Source organism: Callorhinus ursinus, unplaced genomic scaffold, assembly GCF_003265705.2.
Source record: "Callorhinus ursinus isolate GAN/ISIS: 27379988/994484 unplaced genomic scaffold, GSC_fseal_2.0 scaffold8, whole genome shotgun sequence".
NCBI classification, from domain to species: domain Eukaryota; kingdom Metazoa; phylum Chordata; class Mammalia; order Carnivora; family Otariidae; genus Callorhinus; species Callorhinus ursinus.
In genome coordinates this window covers 47107069-47130189 of record NW_027397070.1, presented here as the reverse complement: position 1 = coordinate 47130189, position 23121 = coordinate 47107069, and the positions used below count along the sequence as shown (strand labels likewise).

At 47.7% G+C, this 23121-nt stretch overlaps 1 protein-coding gene across 1 annotated transcript; it reads right to left on the bottom strand.

The window, feature by feature from the left end:
• Positions 1 to 19491: 19491 nt before the first annotated feature.
• FOS (Fos proto-oncogene, AP-1 transcription factor subunit) lies at positions 19492 to 22907 on the bottom strand. The gene is made up of 4 exons (XM_025869628.2): positions 22616 to 22907; positions 21596 to 21847; positions 21067 to 21174; positions 19492 to 20939 (listed from the first exon to the last, which is right to left on the bottom strand). The coding sequence occupies exons 1-4, from the start codon at positions 22754 to 22756 to the stop codon at positions 20298 to 20300; spliced, it is 1143 nt and encodes a 380-aa protein (XP_025725413.1). The 5' UTR covers positions 22757 to 22907; the 3' UTR covers positions 19492 to 20297.
• Between the last annotated feature and the right edge of the window lie 214 nt (positions 22908 to 23121).

The following is a 23121-nucleotide window of genomic DNA, read 5'->3' as shown; positions in this document are numbered from 1 at the left end:
GTCAGCTCCCTGCCGGGGCAGGAATTTCCTGACGCCCTGGGGTATTTCCCCATCACAGGAAGGAGAGCTAGGAGAGCCTTTCAGGCAAGGCAGAGCCCATAGGAAGCCAAGGCATCAGATCATCCCTGAGTGCTTTGATCCCCCTGGCGACGTCAGACTTCAAGCAACGACGCTCTAACTAACCCGCCTTGGCTCTGTGACGCTACACTCATGACTAAGCCAGCCTGTTGTTTGATAAAACTAAAGAAGCAAAGCACCGTGTTGACAGAACAGTGCAGCTGTGCATTAACATCAAAATAAATAAAACCAGGGGTGCCTGGGTGGCTCAGTCCGTTCAGCGTCTGCCTTCGGCTCAGGTCATGATCCCAGGGTCCTGGGATCGAGCCCCCACATCGGGCTCCCTGCTCCGCGGGAAGCCTGCTTCTCCCTCTCCCTCTGCTTGCTGTCTCTCCTGCTCTCTCTCTCTCAAGTAAATAAAATCTTTAAGAACAGTAAAGAAATAAATAAATAAAACCAGGAAGAAGAAGAAACATGGATTTTTGAGGAACAGTTTAAGTGAATGTAGCAATAAACATCCAAGTGAATTTTCACCTCAACATTTAGGGTGGTTTTGCTTCTATTATTTGGATAACTGTAGAAGCAGGAATCTGGAACATCGTTTGTGACCAATTGAAAACACACTGTCTTGCCTTTTGTCATATCATCAGGTTTTTCTCTCCCAAATAACTCATTTTAGTAATTTGCTTGGCCTCTAGGGCTCCTGAGTTTACCTCAGATTCTCTGATTTGTGATATACACGGGCCTTCTTGTATGTCACCCTTTGAAACTGTGTCAGGAGCCTCAGCTCCTCATCTATAAAATGGGAGTAAATTATGCCAACCAGCCCGGCTGTAAAGTACTTAGCTTAGTCTTGGCACTTACTGAGCTACTATCATCATCAAGTGATGTCAGTTCCAATGATGACAGTCATTTGGACAGAATTTAGAATGATTTGATCACCTAAATCCCAGAGTTTAGAGCAAAGCCCAGAGATGCAAATTCTCAACCCGCAATCCTGCAGAAAGATCCCAGTGGTTCCTTATACCAATGCCTGTTTTCTGAGGATCCTGACACTCTTTATAAAAATTACATCATTGAGGGCGCCTGGGTGGCTCAGTTGGTTAAGTGACTGCCTTCGGCTCAGGTCATGATCCTGGAGTCCCGGGATCGAGTCCCGCATCGGGCTCCCTGCTCGGCAGGGAGTCTGCTTCTCCCTCTGACCCTCTTCCCTCTCGTGCCCTCTATCTCTCATCCTCTCTCTCTCAAATAAATAAATAAAATCTTTTTTTAAAATTACATCATTGATTCAACAAATATGTATTTGATAAATATCTACTAAGCCTCAATTGGCCAGGCACGGTGCTAGCCACTAGTGATAAAGTGATAGAAACAGACACAGTTCCAGCCCCTTGGTAGCTTCTGGACTAGTGAGGGCGACAGACACAAAAATAACCACACAAAATGTAAAATTACATCTGTGTCCTCTGAGTAAAGCCATCTTACACCCTCCAGACCAGCCTATCCCCCAGCTGAATAACACAGAGGACATCAGCCTTTGCCATATTGAGCAGAAGAATTTCCTCGCCAATGCCTGTCTTAATTCCTAACTCACCAAATCATGAGGTATAATAAACTGGTTGCTGTTTTAAGCACTGCTCTCCCAAAAAATAATTATATCTGTATTAACTGCCTAAAGCATTAAAAGAACATGAAATGGAGGAACTAAACTGCATTTTACCCACTTTTCCTAGTTATAATACAAGAGTTAATGTAAGAATTTAGAATGATTTGATCACCTAAATCCCAGAGTTTAGAGCAAAGCCCAGGGATGCAAATTCTCAATCCACAATCCTGAAGAAAGATCCCCGTGGTTCCTTATACCAAATCTTGTTTCGCTGAAAAGCGCCCTCTTCTGGCCAGGGGCCCTTTCTCCAGCCCGCTATTTGCTCCTTGGGGCTTTAAAGGGATTTATTTGTAGACTAGCATGTCCACTCCTTCATCAAAGGTATGCTGAGCACCCAGGCCCCCACAGGCTCCCCACCCTTATGAAACTGACAGTCATTGAACTTCCTGACATTTCTGAGAGTGTAGGGCAAACTTCAGAACTCCTACTTGATGGATAAGATTTTAACTGAGAAAAAAAAATCTTAACTGAGTCAGGGACGGCAGATGAAACTTTGTTATGTTATTGATATTTGGGACCAGATTTTAGGGCACAAGGAAACAAAAAACCTCCCCTGAGCATGAGATTGGTCCCAAATTCCTCATTCTTCGTAGCCACGCCCTGCCTCATCACCCTCTGCTTCGTAACCTTGAGTCCCCTCCTGCTTGGGAAATCTCCCCATGGTCCCCTGAACCAAGGGCCCCCACCTCTCCATCTCTGTGGCTTCAGGTGCCTTTTCCAGCCATTTCATCTCTGCAGTGATTTCTCCAAAGCCAGCCTCGATTCTTCCTCTTCCCAAAGACCCTCCAGCCTTCCCTGAACATCTTGTCCCTTAGTATCCCTGCTACTGTAATGTACATTTGGGAACAGATATCCTGTCACATCAAGGGCACAGTCTTTGGAGGGATCAGACCGACCTGGAGTTCAAATCCCAGATATGCCACCCACTAGGCTGTGATGTGAGGAAAGTCACGTCACCTTCTCAACTCTGATTTTCTTGGGGGCACAACATGGGCAGTAACACCTACCTAACAAGGTTGTTCTGAAACTTAAACAATATGTTTCAAGCACTTGGCACAGAGTAAACACTCAGTATTTTGTATAAGTCCTTTAACGTGTCCGATCTGGGCACCTGCGTTAAAAGCAATCTGGCCCTCGAGGCACATCCTACAGCCTTGGGTGTGTGGGTAGAGAGATAGAACCCGGGCACCATGCAGAGAACAGGGCTGATACAAACGCCTGGTGCCTAAGGCCCACAATATTTTCACAAATCCACAGAAATGGTTTAATTTCTTTTGAAAATCAGAAGAAAAAAATTAACTTTTACATCGAAAAATGACAATATAGAGGCGCCAATTAAGCATCTGCCTTCGGCTCAGGTCATGATCCCAGGGTCCTGGGATCGAGCCCTGCATCAGGCTCCCTGCTCGGCTGGAAGCCTGCTTCTCCCTCTCCCACTCCCCCTGCTTGTGTTCCCTCTCTCGCTATGTCTCTCTCTGTCAGATACATAAATAAAATCTTAAAAAAAATAAAAAAATAAAAATGACAATATATTATATATGTTAACATATTTATCTTTATACCAAAACAATCATAAAATACAATTTTCAATTAATTTTTATAGAAGAAGGAGCCCACAGAGGCCAAAGCGCCTAGGCTCCATGCAAGTCATTATGCATCCCTGATGAAGAAAGGCCTCTGCTATTTAAAAAAAGGGGGGGGAACGCAAACAGTGGTGAAAGAAGGAAATCATTCACTAGCTGAGTGTCAGGGTCCCTCCCAGCCCTAACATCCTTCAGTTCAGGGCATTCCTTTTGCCTCAGCATGGCAGGATCCTTTACAGAGTGCTTGCTTGCTTGCTTGCTTGCTTGCTTTTTTTAAGATTTATTTATTTATTTGAGAGAGAGAGAGAGCATGAGCGGGAGGGGCAGAGGGAGAGGGAGAGAGAATCTTCTGTGGACTCTGGACTGAGCTAGGAGCCCCACCTGGGGCTTGATCCCCTGACCCTGAGATCAGGACCTGAGCCGAAACCAAGAGTCGGTCACGCCACCCAGGTGCCCCCAGAGTGCATTCTTAAGAGTACATTTCCTAATACTTTCAGAATCTGTGTGCCATCTCCTTTTAGCAGAAGATTTTGTCCCCCAAGAATTTGGTGTGGCTTAACAAAATCCCTGTAGGCACTCTTTATCTCCTTGGTCAAGGATTGCCATGCCCTTCAGTGGCCGACAGAGGGCGAAGCGACCCAACCTTAAGGGTGAGCATCCCCGTGGCACCGGGAAGAGAAAGCCTCCCTGTTGAACCACAGGCGCCTGACCTGGGGGCTTGCTAGAGATGCAGAATCTTGGACCTAACCCTAGGGAGGATCCTAGACCCCTGCGATCACAATTCACATGTTAAGAAGATCCCCAGGTAATTGATATACAACATCAGGTTTAAGAGTCACTGATTTCAAGTTTATAGTCTGAGAAAGGGAAGCCCACTTGCTCAAGGGAAAGGAGGGGAGAGGAACTGGCTAAGGCATCCCTCTCAGCCCCCAAATCTCCTGTTCCTTCAGCCAATCAGCCAGCATCAATCAAGATGAGACTGAACCACAGGAGGGAATGTAAAAGCATTTTACAGGTCACAAAGCAACTGGTTTCTTCTTCCATTTCAGTAAATACTTATCGAGGGCCTACTATGTCCTGGGCATCAAGGATACAATCGTGAACAAAAAACAGATCCTGTTCCTACCCTGGTGGAGCTTTCAGCCTAGTGGGGACACCAAGGGAGAACCATCACACACGTAACTACAGACCTTGATGTTGCCATGTGGGTACAGAGGCCATGAGACAGTCACAGGAGGGAGGGGAGCTGGTTTATACCAGATGGTCAGGGAAGGCCTCTCTGAGGAAGTGAGCTTTAAGCTTGTGATCTCATGCTACCTAAAAGTTAGCCAGGCGGGACGCCTGGGTGGCTCAGTCGGTTAAGCGTCTGCCTTCAGCTCAGGTCATGATCCCAAGCTCCTGGGATCGGAGTCCCATATCGAGCTCCTTGTTTGGCAGGGAGACTGCTTCTCCCTCTCCCTCTGCCTGCCGTTCCCCCTGCTTGTGCTCGCTCTCTCTCCCTCTCTGACAAATTAATGAGTAAAATCTTTTAAAAAGGGGGGGGTGGTGCCTGGGTGGCTCAGTCGTTGAACGTCTGCCTTCGGCTCAGGTCATGTTCCCACGGTCCTGGGATCGAGCCCCACATCGGGCTCCCTCCTCCGCGGGGAGCCTGCTTCTCCCTCTCCCACTCCCCCTGCTTGTGTTCCTGCTCTTGCTATCTCTCTCTCTCTCTGTCAAATAAATACATAAAACCTTAAAAAAAAAAAATTAGCCAGGCAAAGAGTGGGAGTTCCTGGCAGGGGGAGAGAATGTACAAAGGTCACACAACACGGAGGAACGTCACACTCAAGGAACCGAAAGAAGACTGGCAGGGAGTGAAGCAACATGGGGCTCAAGCCGCCTGGTGGGGCACCCGGAGTGGGGGACAGAGGCTCCGCCCCCCCCCAGAGTGACTGGCACACCCCCCTGCTGCCCAGGTCCCTGCCGACATGTCACCCCTGCCCCCTGAGTCCCACTCCCTCCGCTTCTAGCCCTTCCTCCCCTCCTCCCCACCAGCCCCTCCTTGGCTACCTGTGCATCTCTACTGTCCCCTCTCCAGCATCTTTGCCATTTACCATTTAAACCTGCCTGGGTTCCACCCCCCACACTGTCCCAGGCAAGTCCCAGTTTCAGGACAACTCCTTCCCCTGAAGGAGAGACCATCCAGACTTCAAGAAACTACACGGAGGGCTCCGTTTACGCAGGGATCATCGTGTGCTGTGCCCGCCACCACTTTATACATTGTTTTTCAGCCAGTCCTGACAACCATCTTGACTACATACTTACTATTGTTCCAGTTTTATAGTTGAGGAAATTGAAGTGTTGAAAAGGTAAATAATTTTTACGACTACACAGCTAGAAACAGGGTGAGCCGATATGACCTTCCCCTTTGTCACAGGGTCTGTGCTCTCTACCGTGGGACTGTCTCTACTGAGGGCGCAGCTGCATTTCAAAAGCCTCGAGGAGCACACCCTTGGCCCACCCCCAAAAGAAATAATCTTGGATGTGCACAAAAAATTAGCTGTGAAGATATTTGCAGCCTTGTCTATAACAGCGAAAAATTTAGAAACTGCCCCAAGGTTATATTTCAACAATGCAGAATTGGTTAAATTGTTGGATGTTTATAACCAGAATCCTATGTAACTAGCGATTAAATTTGATCACATAGAAAAATATGTTCATGATCTACGGTGTAGAAAAAGCAGATTACAAAACATGATTACAGCGTGGTCCTATTTTCATAAACACCACGGCATAAAAGCTAAAGACTATAAAGTGTGCAGGACAGGTAAAATCAAAAATAATGACAGTCATTATCTCTGTGATGAGACTACAGGTGATTTTTTATTTTCTCTATTTTGATTGTCTGAATTGTCAAAGATTTCACCAGGAGCATCTATTTCTTTTGGAAAGAGGAAAAGCGACAACAACAAACAACAACAACAAAAAATCAGAGGGTGTTTGAACCTTCCCATTTATTATCTATTTAAAAAAAACTGCTCTGCTGGGAACATTTTAAAAACATCTTTTCTTCTTACAAAAGCAATAGGTGCTTGCCAAAAACAAAAAATCAGAAAGTACAAACAAGCAAAAAGAAGAAAAACACATTCCCTCTTCTGCCACAGACAACAATACTGGCACCTTCGTGACTCTTCATAGGTCCTGGGTTTTTTTTACAAATAGTTTCTTCCTTTGAGTTCTGCTCTGGATGCTAGTCACTGGGGTCCACCCTGTTGCCATCATGAGAAATAGGAGTTTGGAATGGGGCTTACAGATTCCTATGTGATCCCCAAACAGCCCCTAAGGTGAATCTGTCCAGGTCTCAGACTGTGTCTGGGATCCCGGAATAGTGACCTCCTTAGTATAGAGCCTGCCATCAGGGAGCACACAACTCCTCGTGGGTCACAAGGGACAAGCGCAGTCAAGCATGAAGACCATAAGAGTGATTCCCAGCATGTTTGGGATTGCAACACCCTATTATTGTTGGGATTTTGCAACCCTCCTTCCCCCTTCCCCAAAAGAACTCAAAGAAATACAAACAGCATTTGCATACCCCGTTTAATACTTTTCCACATCTGCAGCTGAAGGAAAGTAAGGTTAATTTGGCTTTTAAGACTATCACACACCCTCTTCCCCCAGCCCTTGGAGAATTGCCGGCAATCAGTCCCGGTGTCCTGGGACAGGTTTGGGAATGGCAGCACTGAGGAGCTGTGCAGGCGGGTTCTGCCATGAGGGAGGGCCACACCAGTGCTGGAAGTCCAGGTTGCAGGGCAGGAGGTCTCTGGGCCATTCCCACACATGCGCACTCCACAAGGACAGGTTTCCGAGGCCCACCCTGCCCACAACATGTCGAGTCTCCTCTCCTGGGAAGGAGTGCAGAAGGACCTACAACTGGCACCCAACCCCACTGGGTCCACACCCTCAGCGCAGCCTTCGGGCAGAAAATGTTTCTAGAGCTGATGTACAAACCATTCTTGGTTTCTTCAGTGCCTGTGATATCCAGTCATGGCCCAGACCCAGGCCTTCCCCCCTCACCACCCCGAGCTCCATGGCTGAGCTGGCCTTGTGGCTGTTCAATACGCTCACTCTTTCTTGAAACATCATAGATTTTGGAGACCCTCTTCTTTATGTATGGCTCCTCTCGTCAATAATAACCATCGCTTCTGTTTATTATGCTCCTTCTATGCTTTAGGTACCTCACAAGCATGCAATGCACACACTGGTCTTTTGAGGCAGACACAATTATCCTCATTTCACAGATGAGAACACCAAGGCTCCAAGAAGTAGAACAATTTGCCCAAAGTCACACAACTGCTAACAGAGACAAGAGTCAACTCAGGCCTGCCTGACCCCAGAGCTCATGCACTGTCCTGGAAGGCTGGTGTGAAAGGGAACCGAGAGATCGTATAATAATCCCCATCCCATTGACAAGACATCTTAGTTGGAAAATTCATTTACAAACTGTTATATAGCACTTATGTGCTGGGCACTTGGCAAATAGCAACTCAGTTTATCCTCATCCTATTACTAGGAGATGGGTACTTATTTGTACAGATGAGAAACTGGCACCCAGAGAGGGCAGTGAACTTGCTTAAAAGCAGGCCACACAGCAGGTGGGGCAGTCCGGATCTACACCGGGCTCTAGAGCCTAAGCTGCCTCTCTGAGCCCAGGAACAGAGGCCTCTCCCTCCTAATTCTTCGTCCTTTGACCTTTCCACATGGCCACCCTCCTCCACATCTTTGAGAGTCCACTTCAAACTTCCTCATCCCTCTCGGGGGGGGGGGGGTGTTGTTCTCTTGTGAAATTCTTTGTGGAACTACTTATTGTGCAAGGCGATATTTGGTTAGGTCACTATCTAGATTCCCCCAAAGAACTGACAATTATGGAACGTTGGTCGAAGCGAAGGCTTAGAGTTTGCTTTTGCAGAGATTAATCAATTAATTTATCAATTAATCAGCAAGAGCTTATTGAGAGCAGTTTCTGTCGCCAGCCCTGTGCTGGGCATATGGAGTCTATGAACACAGACACAAAAACCTGGCTCCCGCCCTCAAGGAAACAACACTGATGACATATGTAAGTGTGCACTCTGTGTGCTGGGCCTGTGCTCAGCTGTATTTAAAAGATATATAGGAGAGGGAGTAAGAAAGATTGTTATGAAGGAGGCAGAACTCGAAACAGGGGTTGAAAAGGGGGCAGAGTTTGGATAAGCAGGAAGGAAAAATACAGTCCAGGCAAGAGAAACAACACAAGTCTTTTCTGCATCCCAACGGACCAGATCCTCAGAAATAAACTAGAAAGAGAAAGGGGTGGGATTATTTTTCTTCTGCCAAATTTTGCCATTTCTATCCGAGTGAACAAAGAGCCCTTCCTTCCTCTAGTGCACCACCACGGTGCTGCTTCTGGAATTGGAGAAGGGCGCTGTGCCTCACACGTCCACCAGGGGGCCTCCCAATCAGCCGGTAGAGATGACTGCGGCCAGCGGTGGGCACCAGTCTTCTCAGTCTGAGCTGCCTTCATACTCAGTCTAGAAGTTAGGGAAGAAATAGAATGTGGAATGTAAAAGGAAGTTGGTTGAGACGGACAGGGAAGAGAGACGGGGACATATGAGGCATTCCCCTACAGAATCCAACCTCTGTGTACCATGAAAAGACCTTCTAATGAGCAAAAAGGGGTTCCCACGGGTTCGGGCTACACGCCTTCTGCTGTTGTCTTGGCTGAGGAAAGCTTAATGCAGGGCTTGGGTAACTATGAAAAATGACCTACTGCTAGTCTAAGCCTGATTTCAGGACAGCCAACTCGGGTTCTCTGGACAAGAGAAGCCGTTCCAGGCACTGTAAGGAGAAATACTTGTGGCTCTGGCAGTACACACCTCCTGGACATCACTGCAGGCCCTGGGGTCGGGCTGTGGGCTGTGTAGAGCAGAAGGTGTCCCACTGGCATCCTTTAGGAGGCCTGCAGTCAGTACTTAGCTTTACTGCACAGCCCACCATCTGAGCCAGGCAGCAGGGTCCCCAAGCCACAAGAGCACAGGGGTTTAGAGGTGAGGTGGAAAGGACTCTAGTTTGAAGTCAGAAATCCTCATCTTTATCTGTCTCTTAACTAGCTGTGCAAGTTTGGATGGATGAATCAACTTCTCTGAGCCTTAGTTTCCCCATTTGTGAAAGAGAAAGGCTGGATTAGACGGAAATGTCTGACGTGCGTTCCAGCTCTGATATTCTGGAAAACATACAGTCCTCTGGCCAGAGAAACTGGGGAATTGGGGGGCGGAGGGGCGCGCGACTGAGCAGCTTGAAGAGTTAGCCCCATGCCGGCAGCCAGTCGAGTCCCCAGCAGTGGCCTCTGCGGCACTGCCCGCCTCACCCCCGCCCTCAGGGCCTGGCGGCATACACCCACGGCTCCCTCAGAGACTTCTGGAATCTCGCTGGATTCCTCCCAGGAATGCTTATTGCCCTTTACATCTGCAAATCGCTTTACATCAGCAACCCTGCTGCGCGATTATTAATCATCGCAATATTCTTCCTTCGGCCTGTAAGAGGAATTGCGGGGTTCCGGATTTATGAAGGTGAAATCCGAAGGTAATTTGCCTAGGATTCATTCAATAGTCAGTTAACTGAGTTAATTAAGCGCCTCATACGAGCAAGGCTCAAAGAGCCACACAAATCCAGTTACTATAAGGATCAGAATTGTAGGGGTCCTCAGCGAGCTTCACTGACATTCCAATTATGCCATGTGGATACGGGATAGTTCGAAGGTGATGGACGATCCCCCCCTCACAAACCTGACCGAGACTGCTGCAAACATACGATCACTCCACCCACCCCCACAGCTCCTTTTACCAGGCCGGGTAAAGGGAAGTGACCCTTCCCAAGGTCACTTATCCCCCAAGGGGCAACACTGATCCCAGAGCCTCCAGCTTCAAAGCTTTCCACTGCGCCATGGGCGAGAATTTTAAGCTCGAGCCTATAAAATAAGAGTTAGGCTAGGGATGGTTCTTTCCATGATTTCCGGCACCGAGTGAGAAAATCGTGATCCGAGCTCACCCACCCGGGACGGACGAGACAGCCCCAAATCTTGCCTGCAGCCTCAAAGAGTCAAGGAATATTTAGAGACCTCAGAGCTCATCCGATCACCCACGCCCTCTCTAAGGCTCCTTAACGCCCCCGTCCCTCGCCGCACCTCGGATCTGCGGGAAGGGGCGGGGGCGGGGGGCGCATGACACAGAGCGTCCGGCAGCACCCCCGCGGGGGCGTGGCCGGGACTAGGGGGTGGGGCGGGGCGGGCGTCCGGCTCGCAGCCTCCTCCCGACCGGCGACCCGCGGGCTACGCCAAATATGGGCAGAGCGGAAGCGGCGGGCAGACGTCACGGCGCCGGGTGGGGGCCGCGCTGCGGGGCCCGTGACGGGAGGCGCTGACGGCGCCTACGTGTCACCATGGAAACCAAACAGTAAATAGAGGACTCGCGAGCTCCTGACCCTGCGACCTGGCCTGGAGCAAAGGGCCGGAAGCTGGGAAGGGCCAGGAGAAACCTGGGCCTGGCAGACGAGGGCAGAGAAGGCGACGCCCAGAGAGCACCCCCTCGGGAAGCCCGCTCTCCCTCCGCCCAGGATCCAGCAGGGGCCGGTCTGGAACAGAAAGCAGCCCTCCTGTCCTTTTTGAAGGGCTTCCATCGGCCTGCAGGGTTGTCGGGGATATTGGTTTTGCTTTGTCTTTTCTCACTAGCGGCTAAGAATTCAGGGATTGGAGCCACATTACCCGGTTCAAATTCCAGCTCTGCCACTCTAGTTGGATGATCTGGAGCAGATCACAAGCCTTCTGTGCCCCAGATTATTTTCTTTATAAGATTGATAGCAGGACTCACCTGCTAGGGTTGTTTTAACGAGTTCATACAGATATGAGTGAGTGTGTGTGAGTGTGTATTTGGAAGAGTCTAGCCCATGGTGAGCCAAATTAGGGCAAGCTATTTTTATTCCTAAGCAGCAAAACAGTAGCTCACCAAGTATTAGGCAACTACTAAATCATGTTGTAATGTTTTGTTTTCCTGAATCGTTTTTCAGTTTTACAATAAATATTGTAAGGGAATTTTCCACTTTAAGGTTAATACTAAAATTTAGTAAAGTATTTCCTGTATTAGCTGAGATGTGTATTTACCAACTAAGAACATCACACTTCTCAGTTTGCATCGCTCCCTTCACAGTATTAAATTTTAAACACAAAAACTCCACACGGTCATATATATAACAGAACTGAAGTAACTCAAGTACAATTTCTCAGTCTTTACAGTCACTGTTGTCCTCATTTATTTCAAATCTATTTAAACACAGCACTGTGTACTACCAGAGAGTTGGAGAGGTGCACTGCACCCAAAACAATCTCAAATGACTCTGAACCATTACAGCTTTACTCGTAAAATGAAGGCATATAGCTAAGTCCATGTGTTGGGAACCAACTGTTAGTATAACTTGGAGTTTACTTCCATGTAGAATACAATGCATTAAAAGATAAGTAATTTTAAAAATGAAGCTTACCTATGCATTGTGAAAACTCAACAGCAATCCCAGCAACTGTTCAGACCTTAAAACAACAAAAGACTTTTTTTCAGGAAGAAGTATTTGACAGTTCATGGCATTAATAAAAAAGCAGACCAACTTTAGTTGGATTTATTTTTTTTTAAGATTTTATTTATTTATTCATTTGAGAGAGAGAGAGAATGAGAGAGAGCGAGCACATGAGAGGGGGGAGGGTCAGAGGGAGAAGCAGGCTCCCTGCCGAGCAGGGAGCCCGATGCGGGACTCGATCCCGGGACTCCAGGATCATGACCTGAGCCGAAGGCAGTCGCTTAACCAACTGAGCCACCCAGGCGCCCTAGCTGGATTTATTATTACTTGTAAATTCTCAGTAGGTAACGTGACCCTTTGTGGATGACAGACCCTCGGGGGACCCCCAGTAATTCCTACCTCCTGGTGTCCACACCTTTGTGTAAATCCCTCCCCTTGAGTAGAGGTGGAAACTAAGACTTGCCTCTAAGCAATAAAATATGGCAAAGGTGATGGGATGTTACTCCGATGTTATATAATATGCACTATTTATCTATCTACTATATCTATCGCTATATAAGGGAGATATGTAGATATAGTTATAGATGATATAGATATCCATCTAACCAGCACACACTAGTAGGTTCTCCTGGCAGGCTTGATGAAGTGAACAACCATGTTGAGGAAGCCACCTCCTTGACCTGACGGTGGCCTCTGGCCAAGAGCCAGCAGCAAGTCAGGCCTTAGATATACAATCATGAGGAAATAAAGTCTGTGACAACCAGAGTGAGCTCAGAAGCAGACTCTTCCCCATTCAAGCATCTGGCTAAAAACTCAGTTCAGCTGACACCTTGATTGCAGCTTTGCGAGACCTTGAACAGAGGACAGAGCTAAATCACTGAGTCCACAGAAACTGAGAGGAGACATGAGTGTTGTTTCAAGCTGCTAAATTGGTGATAATCTGTTGTCCGGGAATAGAGCCCTAATCCACCTGCTTGGCCTGCACCTGGGACAGACGGCTCCCACCTGGATGCTCCTGGTGTAGGGAGGTAGGCCTGCGGCAACTCCTCAGGCCTTCCGCCCTCAATGACGGGGTGTGGGCCCCTGCAGTGCATCTCCACAGGAGTCGTCTTGACGTCAGAGTTTTGAAGCTGGAAAGGGAGCTCTGAGATTTTTGAAACCCACTCCTGATGTGGCAGTCTCAGAGGGGTTCGAGTCTCACCCTAGGTCACATAAGTATGTTTTTAGGAGCAGATGTTAACCTTCTAACAAAACTGTTAAGCACTTCGGACTTTACAGTCACAGAGAGATGATTTCAAATCTCAGATCTGCTGCTTACAAGTGTGTGACCTTGGTCAGCGTAATCTTTCCTAGATCATTTTCCTTGTCTGTAAAAGGAGGATCCTAATACCATCTGCCCCATAGAGTGGTTGTGAGGACTAAATGAGAGCCTCCATTCAACAAAATCATTACCGTGTGCCCAGGATGTGCCAGTTACCGGAGGTAGAACGATGAGCGAAGCAAATATGGTCCCTGATTTGGCATTGCCTGGGAGATGCATGGCACAGCCTGGCACACAGCAAGTATGCGTGAAATGTTAGCCATTACCAATATTATACCCTAGGGCTCCAGGTTCTATCCCAACCACATGCCTCCAGGCAAACTCTATAAACTCACATATAGAACCTCTAATGTGCGATTCCAACTGCCTACACCCCCCCCCTGGATGTTCACGGGCATGGCAAGCTCCACATACCCAACATGGGTCTGACCTTCTCATCCCCCAAACGGGCCCTTCTTCCACAGTCATACAGCCTCCTTGTGTGTCAAGCCCAGTGAACCTAAGGGTGACTTGGATTCCTCTCCCTCCCTCACCTCCCACATCCACTCAATCACCAAGCCCCACCAACCCTACCCCTTAATTACCTCTTGTTCCTTCTCCATTCCCACCACCACTGCCTCGGTTCAGCCTACACACAACTGAAGCAAGTAAATACCAGGCTCTTCATGAGCTGGCCACAGTTACCTCTTCTTGACCTATCTCCAACCCCTTCCACTTTGATGCTGCAATATTAATGTAAATGAAATCAAATGTACTTATATGATGCTTTATAATTTACATCCCCCTTCCTCTCCTCCTCCCCCCTCCACCCACATTTTATAGTCCAGCAAAAGCAAGTGTGTTTTATGAGTCTGTGTCTTTATAGTGCTATCCTCTGCCTCCTGGAATCCTTCCACCTGGCACTTGCTCATTTAGCAAACTCCATCTTCAAAGCCCAGCTCAGAGGTCACCTGCTCAGAGACTCCCCCCGATAGAGTTCATCACTCCCTCTTCTGGGCAACCTTTGCATCTGCTGTTTTCACTGTTATGGTGTATTATGATGTATGCACCTACATGTTTTTCTCCCTTCCTAGACCATGAAGTCTTTGAGTACAGGACTGTGTCTTGCTCCCATCTGAAACCAGCACCTGATAAATAATAGACACCCAGAGACTTTTTATTGAATTAAATGAAGCCTATGCTTGCTCCAGAGGGTAAATATTTTCTCCCCTGACCCCCATCTCCCTTAATTATAGAGATAATAAATAATAGCTAACATATCTACACCATAATGAGCACCCAATACATAACTTTTTTAATACTTGCAGCTACCCCAAGAGGTAGGTACAATTATCCCCCTTTTACTAATGGGAAAACTAAGGTGCAGAGAGGTGAAGTAACTTGCCCAAGGTCAGGGAGCCAGGATTCAAAGCTGAGTCTATGCTCTGAACCACTCTGCTATATTGGATCCAATTTCTCAAATCTAGATTAACTTATCATAGTTTTGATAATTATAGCTGTGATGAGAGTCTCATAATTGATCAAAAAGCCTGAAAATCAACCACTGTTTCTGTAGATCTGACCATAAATTGTTCCCCAAAGTAAACATGGCAGCCACTGGGGCCTGTGCCATCCACCCTTAGGATGAAGGTGCTGCTTCTTGCTCCTCATCCTTTAACAAGTCCTCCTTCCTGGGGGTCTGCTCCTAATGGAACTATCCAACCAACCCCTCCAGGTTCTTATCCTAATCAACTGATCCAAACCTAAGCGCTTGTCAGTGTGAGCTGAAAGTAAAAAGGGCTTATTAATTAAGAAGAGCTGATGGCCATTAGGCCAGGTAGCCTCCCTGGGACAATGGGCAAGAGCCCTTTCTGCCCTTGGGCAAAGGAAAAGCAACTTAGTTTCGTCCTTGAGTGAGTGTAGGAAGCCACTGAAATGAATAGCTCTGAACTCAACCAGTTTATGCTACTGTTGCTTTCTCCTGGGTGCAAAGAAAGTGGAAATCTATCCAGCCAGCTCCCTTCAGGAACTTTGAACTCGTTCATCAGAATTCAGTACACTCTATTCCCAACTGTTTTCCCTCAGGTCTGGGCACATTCCTGCAAACGATGATTATGATAATGACATTGATATCAACAATGACAGTAAAAACAGCTAACCCTTATTCTTCTATTCCAATGCAGACTAAATTGTAGGCTTTATACATTAGCTTACCAATTGCTAGGCATCAGTGAACTCAAGTGGATCTGTGTGAAGGTCTAAAATTTCATATGAACAAGAGTGAAAACCATAGGTTTGTTCCTTTGAAGATGATTATACCTATATTCACCTATACATCCATTCTTCATTTGATGTTGAAACAAATTTCTCAATTTGTAATTAGTCTGGAAGTGTCCCTGACCTGCAGTATGCTTGTATTTTTGGTGCCTCTTAAAATTTCTTCCCACGCTAGCTACTTCCTCACCTTAATATTGTAGAACCCTTGACAGGAATTTTTTTAAACAAAGGACATGCTCTTCTACCCAGGAAGAAGTCTGTGAAATACACAGCTTACCTTTACCTTTAAATTCTATTTATCTCCCTTTAGATATTTTTGTAGTTTTCAGCTGCCTTCATTTATTTTTCTGTCTTCATCCATTTAACAAGCATCTGAGTGCCTAATAGATACTGGGGATACAGAAGTGATCAAGACAGAAAAGGGCCCCCCCTCACATGGAACTTACAATGCAGTGGTGAAGGGCAGAAATTTGTTAAAAAGGAAAAAAACACATTAATTAGATGTTGCAGACAGTGACATGTGCTATGGGGAAACAAAGCAGGATAGTGAGACAGAGTCATGGGGAGGAAATGTGCACAGAGATTACTTCAGATAGAATGATATGGGAAGGCCTCCTGGAGGAGATGTCCTTTGAGCTGAGTCCTGAATGACAGGAAGGAGTCAGCCTTGGAAAAGGGGCTCAGGCAGAGGGACAGCAAGTGCAAAGGCCCCGCAGCAGGGATAAACATGCTTTGTGTCAAGAATGGAAGGAAGGCTGGTGAGCAGGGTGCCTGCAGGGGAAAAGGATGAGAAGGAGATGGGGAGGGGTCAGGAGTCAGCTCTTTAATGTTAATAGCAAAATAGCACACCTTAAAGCAATCTGATGTTCATCATTCAAATGATGCTCACATCTCGTTTATTATCTGATTATTCTGTGCTTAGATGAAATCTCATACATAGTTTAAAGATTGATTTTTTTTTTGGTTTTAGATTTTTTTTTGGTTTGAAAAACACTGAAACTTCAGGTGCTCTCAGAATAATCACCTGAGAACTTTTCCTTTGCCTGAGTCTCGCCTTTGTCCTTTAATTAAAGATAGCAATTGATTTACTTTCATTCACACATGGAAAGTTGTTGCTGATACAAAATTACTCTTATTAGAACAAATTGCTAAACGCTACCCTTTAATTTTAATAATTGCACATGATGCAGGGATGTGCAAAGACAATACAGAATCTATAATCCACTATTGTATAGAGATAAATATTTTTTTCTTCTTCCTTTTTTCTATCTAAAATTAATTTGGAGGTGGAAACACTACGGCAGGGTATTCACTTTGAAATTAAATGGGCAGAGGTAATCCAGAGGAGGCAGTCGATGAATTCCAGAAGCCAAGGACAGAGTGGGGCATGTGTTGAAGCCAGACATAAAAGAGGTGAAATCCCCATTGCTTAATATCATAAAAGGGTCTGGATATAGGAGATTTTTTTTTTTAATTAAGTAGGCTCCACACCCAGTGTGGGGCTCAAACTCACGACCCTGATCAAGAGTCACATGCTCTACCAACTGAGCTGGCCAGGCGCCCTTGGAATGGGAGAATTTAGAGAGTACGTGTGGAATTTATTTCTGCTCATGGAAATAGTGCAGAATGTATTCTTTCACCCACCAGGCAAATATTTCTTAACCCTGTACTATGCACCAGACACTGAGACAGGTCTGGGGATCCACTGATGAGCTAAAGTAGACATGTTCCCCATAAAGAAATGACCCCTCCTATCCTTATTCCCATCCCTTTCTATTATATGTCTATCTTTTTTATCTTTTGGGATAGTTGTTTTGTTAAGACCAGAGTGAGGTCATATCTTGTGGGTAGAGATCAGTCTTTCCCAAGAGGAAGTCAACATTCCTAGAATCCACCATCCGTGGGAGTTGTTGAATCCTGACTCGGGAAAGGAGCTTTTCGGAAGAGTCCTTTGGCTGAAAGAGAGGGAATTCCTTTCTTCTCTTGATCCCACGAGAATAATCCACAGGGAGCTTGGTGGGATGTCACTCCTATGGAGCACACTCTGGCCTCTGAGAAGCCTGTTAAGAGAATTCCTTATATGCAAGTACCTCTTCCTGGACCTGCAATGTGGTCTTGTTGATAGAGCAGCCTGGTCTCCACTGGGTTATGGTGCACTAGAGGAAGCGTCTGGACATAGGCTAAGGCTGTCAAAGGGAAAGCAGTGTTCTTTCTCTAGTCAGCATGGGATTAACAGGGGCCATTAGTCAGGTCCTGGGAGCAGTTCAGTGTCCAGAGCTGAGGTCCAGCCACACTTCTCCACCTGGAAAATCTCCTTCCATGGGTTATTTCTGTACATGTAAGGGGAGCCAGCTGGCTTCCTTACAGGGTATCTCATCTTGTTATTTCAGATCTGGGTGTTAGTTACAGTAATTTTGTAATTAGTCTAAGCCATATTTAAAGGCTACAGAGGGGTGCCTGGGTGGCTCAGTCAGTTGAGCATCCAACTCTTGATTTTGGCTCAGGTCATGATCTCAGGGTTGTGAAATCGAGCACCCCACCCCCACCCCACCCCACCCCCCGCCCCGGCCAAGGCTCGTGGGACTGCTGAAGATTCTCTCTCTCCCTCTCCCTCTGCCCCTCCCCCACTCACTCTCTAAAATAATAATAATAATAATAATAATAATAATAATAATAATAAAGACTACGGAAAATTTACCCTCTGAAATAGCAAACAGGGAGTCTAAAGCCACTTCCATTATTGCAAGACAGGCAAAAGTAATATGCAAGTGGTATGTGATGTATCAGTGCTCTTAAGAGCCTAAAGTAAGTTGGTTTCAAATGTCAATTATTGTGTGAGGCACAGGGAGATCAGAGGTGAGAACTCCAACCTCAATGGAACTGTCATTTTCAATTAAAACTTTCAGCTTGACTGAGTGTGACACCCCATAACCACCCAGTGATTTTCATTATCACCAAAGCATTGGGAGGCTAGCACTGAAGCTCTCTTGCCCCAGGCAGGTGTGGAAGGATGGTCTCTGGCTTCCAAGCATGGGGCCAGCGTGGTACCTGAGAGCAGCAGAGGGAAGGGCTCCTCCCTTTGTGGTCTGTGCATGTGCGTGTAAGGGCCCCATTACTAGAGGTGCCCTGGACAAAGGTCATGTTCTTCTTTAAGATGATAAAGGTTCTAAGTTACAGCTTATTCAGAGTCATGTTGACTTCTCTGTAATGAGCTATTATGTAACTTTTTATTTACTGAATGATCAACCATTATTTGTACTGTTCGAGATCCCTTTCAAATTCTCAGAGCCAGTTTTCTCCACCCCCAGTGTAAGCTAAATGGCAGGCATATGATGTTCAAGAAATGTCAGAAGTTACAAGGTACTTATTACTAAGGGATAGGACAATAGTCCTCCTTTCCTTGTGAGAATAAAGATAGTCCAACTAAATGTATGTAGGGATTTAGGCCTGAGAAGTTTTCTTTTCTTTTCTTTTTTAACTGAGTATTAAAAGACAGCTCAGCCTTAGAGATAGGGTAAGGAATGAGGAAGTTAAGACTTGAATCTCTCTAGTGGAACACTGAGAAAGTCATTCATTCTAACCATTCTTCAATTTGCTCACCTTTAAGGTGAGAGTAACCCCTCACATAATTTTGGGGGAATAAGAAGTTAAAGTGGTTTATACAAAGCTTAATTCTGTTTGCCAAAAGGACCCCGTTAAGATTAAGACATTTCAACTTAATATAAGCACAACTAGATTTAAATATTTCCCCCTTTGACTTTCAAAACAGAGAGAGAAGCAGGCAGACATGTTCCCACAAAAGCTATTGCACAGTCAATTCCCACCGCAGATCTGCTAGAGAATCTTAGCACCACCATGTGAACACATGTATTTGTAAGACATTCCAACATCAGCTCTAGAGCTTCCTTCTCCTTTTTGATACGGGATCAAACAAAGGGGCGTGTCCCCCTCCAGGAGCCACCCTTCTGGACAAACTGGTCTCCAATACCTTTCAGAACCTTACAAAACTTCCAGAATGAAGAGCACAAGCTTGGTCGCATTCAACTTAAATGCTTTTATTGACAATGTCTTTGAACAATAAGCAAACAATGCTTAAATTTTTCATTCAAATTCACTTTCCACATGTCGAAAGACCTCAAGGTAGAAAAAAATAAAATAAAAATATAAATATCTGAGAATCCATCTTAATAAATAAATTAAAAACACAATAAAACGTTTTCATGGAAAACTGTTAATGTCAGAACATTCAGACCACCTCAACAATGCATGATCAGTTAACATTACAATGAACATTGATGTTGAAGAAAAACTACAGTACATGGATATAGCTATTTATTTCTATCTACTAGAAAATAAAGTCATATCTTTTCTTAGTTTAATATTGGTCATTGCTAATCAGAACACACTATTGCCGGGAACACAGTAGTTATTGTTAAAATCAGCTGCACTAGATACAATTTGAAAATATCCAGCACCAGGTTAATTCCAATAATGAACCCAATAGATTAGTTAATGCTATGAGAAGACTAAAGAGAAAGAGATAAGAGACACAGACCCAGGCCTGGCTCAACATGCTACTAACTACCAGCTCTCAGATGTGTCACTGGGAACAATACACACTCCATGCGTTTTGCTACATCTCCGGAAGAGGTAAGGACTTGAGTCCACACGTGGATGTTTTCAAGTCCTTGAGGCCCACAGCCTGGTGTGTTTCACGCACAGATAAGGTCCTCCCTAGGTCTACGGGAACCCTCGAGGGAAGACGTGTTTCTCCTCTCTGTAATGCACCAACTCGGGCAGTGGCACTCAGGGGTGCCTTCTGCCTCCCCTCCCTGCCTGCTCACAGGGCCAGCAGCGTGGGCGAGCTAAGCGAGTCAGAGGAGGGTTCGTTGCTACTGCTGCCCTTGCGGTGAGCAGCTGCACAGCTGGGGAAGGAGTCAGCCTCGGGGTAGGTGAAGACGAAGGAAGACGTGTAGGTAGTGCAGCTGGGAGTACAGGTGACCACGGGGGTGCACAGAGGCTCCAGCTCTGTGGCCATGGGCCCCATCCCCAGGGAGCCACCATGCAGGGGCTCCCAGTCTGCTGCATAGAAGGAGCCAGACAGGTCCATGTCTGGCACAGAGCGGGCGGTCTCAGAGCCGCTGGGCCTGGACGATGCTGGGAACAGGAAGTCATCAAAGGGCTCGGCCTTCAGCTCCATGCTGCTGATGCTCTTGACGGGTTCCACGGAGGGCTTGGGCTCAGGGTCATTGAGGAGGGGCAGGGTGAAAGCCTCCTCGGACTCGGGGGTGGCAGCTTCGGGCAGGCCCCCACTCAGATCTAGGGAAGCCACAGACATCTCTTCAGGGAAGCCCAGGTCATCGGGGATCTTGCAGGCAGGTCGGTGAGCTGCCAGGATGAACTCCAGTTTTTCCTTCTCCTTCAGCAGGTTGGCAATCTCGGTCTGCAAAGCAGACTTCTCATCTTCTAGCTGGTCTGTCTCCTGTATAATACAGAGGGATAGAGCAAAGCATAAGACATGGGCTTACTCAAGGACCCTGCTCCCCAATACCCAGTCTCCAACTTTCCCCCTAAGTTTGAAAAAGTAGTGACCCACAGGATCTACCTACCGCTTGGAGTGTGTCAGTCAGCTCCCTCCTCCGGTTCCGGCACTTGGCTGCGGCCATCTTATTCCTCTCCCTTCGGATTCTCCTTTTCTCTTCTTCTTCTGGGGACAACTAGAAAAATAATTTTCAAAAAGACCAACAGTCAGTAACAAGGTCTGCCATCAGCTCTGTTCATCCACCCCAGCTAAAGTGGCCCCTACTGCTTCCCAGCTTCCTGGCACCTCTGCTAGGAAGCCATTTCTAACCTGCAGTTGCCGGCTGGGTGTGACTTGCATTTAAAATAAGATCCTCAGCAAGAGAACAAAGAAGAGCCCAGTCTAAAAGCATGAGATAGGAACCTCTTAGGGAAGAAATTATTAGAGTATTTCTTGGGGTGGGACTATCAGAGTCTGGCCTGGGATGGAAATGGCTTAGAGCCAGGGTTCTCCATTGAGGATATGTAGTGAATTCTATGTAGTGGCTTCACCCCCCCTCCACCAATGCCAACCCATGCTCCCTACTGAGAGATAGGTGCTGAAGAAGAACTCCTCACCTGTTCCACCTTGCCCCTCCGGCCAATGCTCTGAGCTCTGCCTCCCGTCATGGTCTTCACAACTCCAGCCCTGGAGTAAGCCCCAGCCGAGGGGGTAGGGACTCCATAGGGGTGGGGGGCTCTGGTCTGTGATGGGGCCACGGAGGAGACCAGGGTGGGCTGCACCAGCCACTGCAGGTCCGGGCTGGTGGAGATGGCAGTCACCGTCGGGATAAAGTTGGCACTGGAGACGGCCAGATCCGTGCAGAAGTCCTAGAACGAAGCACAGGGGGAAAGCTGCCGTGAGTGAGCAGGTTCCGGACACAGGTGGGGCGAGCCGAGTTTCCAGTGCCGCATGCAGCAGGGAGAGAGAGAGAGAGAGGAGAAGCATGCCCGGGACTGCTCGGGTCTTTTTATATGCCCCTCATCCTGGATGGAAGGGCTCCCCGTTCCCTCTCAAGAAATCCGCAACGCAGTGCCTTTCTCCTCCACCCTGCTGCTGCGTCCCCCTCATCCCTCCGGCATCACTCGCTTGAAAGGGGGTTTGTTATAAATATCCCTGACGTCTGCGCTGACGCAGGCGCCGCTCCGGAGTCTCCTGAATGAACTCGCTTTTTATCAATGAAACTGCCTTACACACCCGCCGGCTTCACCCTCCTCCCCCGCCCCTCCTCCCTGCTCCAGGCTGCTAAGGGAGGGGGGATTGCCGCTTTCTGTCGCCTCCCGGAGGAGCCAGGCTCTAGTTCGCGAGTCTTCGCTTGGGACACGTTTTGCCCCAGCGAATGTCAGAGACCAGGCAGAGAGCGCGGTCCGAGGGCAGCTCAGGATGAGCCTGCCGCGGCAGAGGAGAACCAATTTTTACTATGACAAGCGTGCGTGCGCTCGGAACAAAGTGCGGGGCTCCGGAGACAAGGCTGCTCCGGCAGGGGCAGCCTCCCACCCAGGTCAAAGGGGTCCGCGACTCGTCTTCCCGAGCGTCCCGCCCCGGTGTCTCCTCCCCGGTGATCCCGGGGCCCCGCGGCGGCGCGAAGCCCGCCTCACCTGAGCATTGACGGGAGAGCCCATGCTGGAGAAGGAGTCGGCCGGTGAGTGGTAGTAGGAGAGACTGTCCCCGGCCGGGGAGGCGCTGCTGCAGCGGGAGGAGGACGCCTCGTAGTCGGCGTTGAAGCCAGAGAACATCATGGTCGCGGTGAGTCTGGGCCGGGGCGAGGGGCTGAGGGGCAGAGACAGGTAGGAGCTGCGGGGCAGAGCTGGGTAGGAGCGCGGTCACTGCTCGTTCGCTGCGCCGCCGCCGGCTCTGTCTCGGCTTCTGGGCTGCTCGCTGCAGATGCGGTTGGAGTACGAGGCGCCGCAGCCACTGCTTTTATAACAGCATTCTATGAATGAGCCCCCACACACGTCATGGGCGCTACCATCGAGGAGCTAGGGGGGTGGCGAGAGGACCTGGGCACCTCTGCGACCTCCTCGCCGCCTCCGTCGCCCTCGCAGCTTCCCGCCTACCGTCTTGGCGTGTTTTATTTTCTCCTGAGTGTTTAGTAATCTGGGTC

Bases quoted from the DNA above. Each gene is read 5' to 3' on its own strand.
- FOS (XM_025869628.2), bottom strand. From the start codon at position 22,756: ATGATGTTCTCTGGCTTCAACGCCGACTACGAGGCGTCCTCCTCCCGC. The intron at 21,848-22,615 runs GTGAGGCGGGCT...GCTTCGTTCTAG, and splicing joins GCTCTCCCGTCAATGCTCAG to GACTTCTGCACGGATCTGGC. The intron at 20,940-21,066 runs GTAGGTAGATCC...TGTATTATACAG, and splicing joins TGACTGACACACTCCAAGCG to GAGACAGACCAGCTAGAAGA.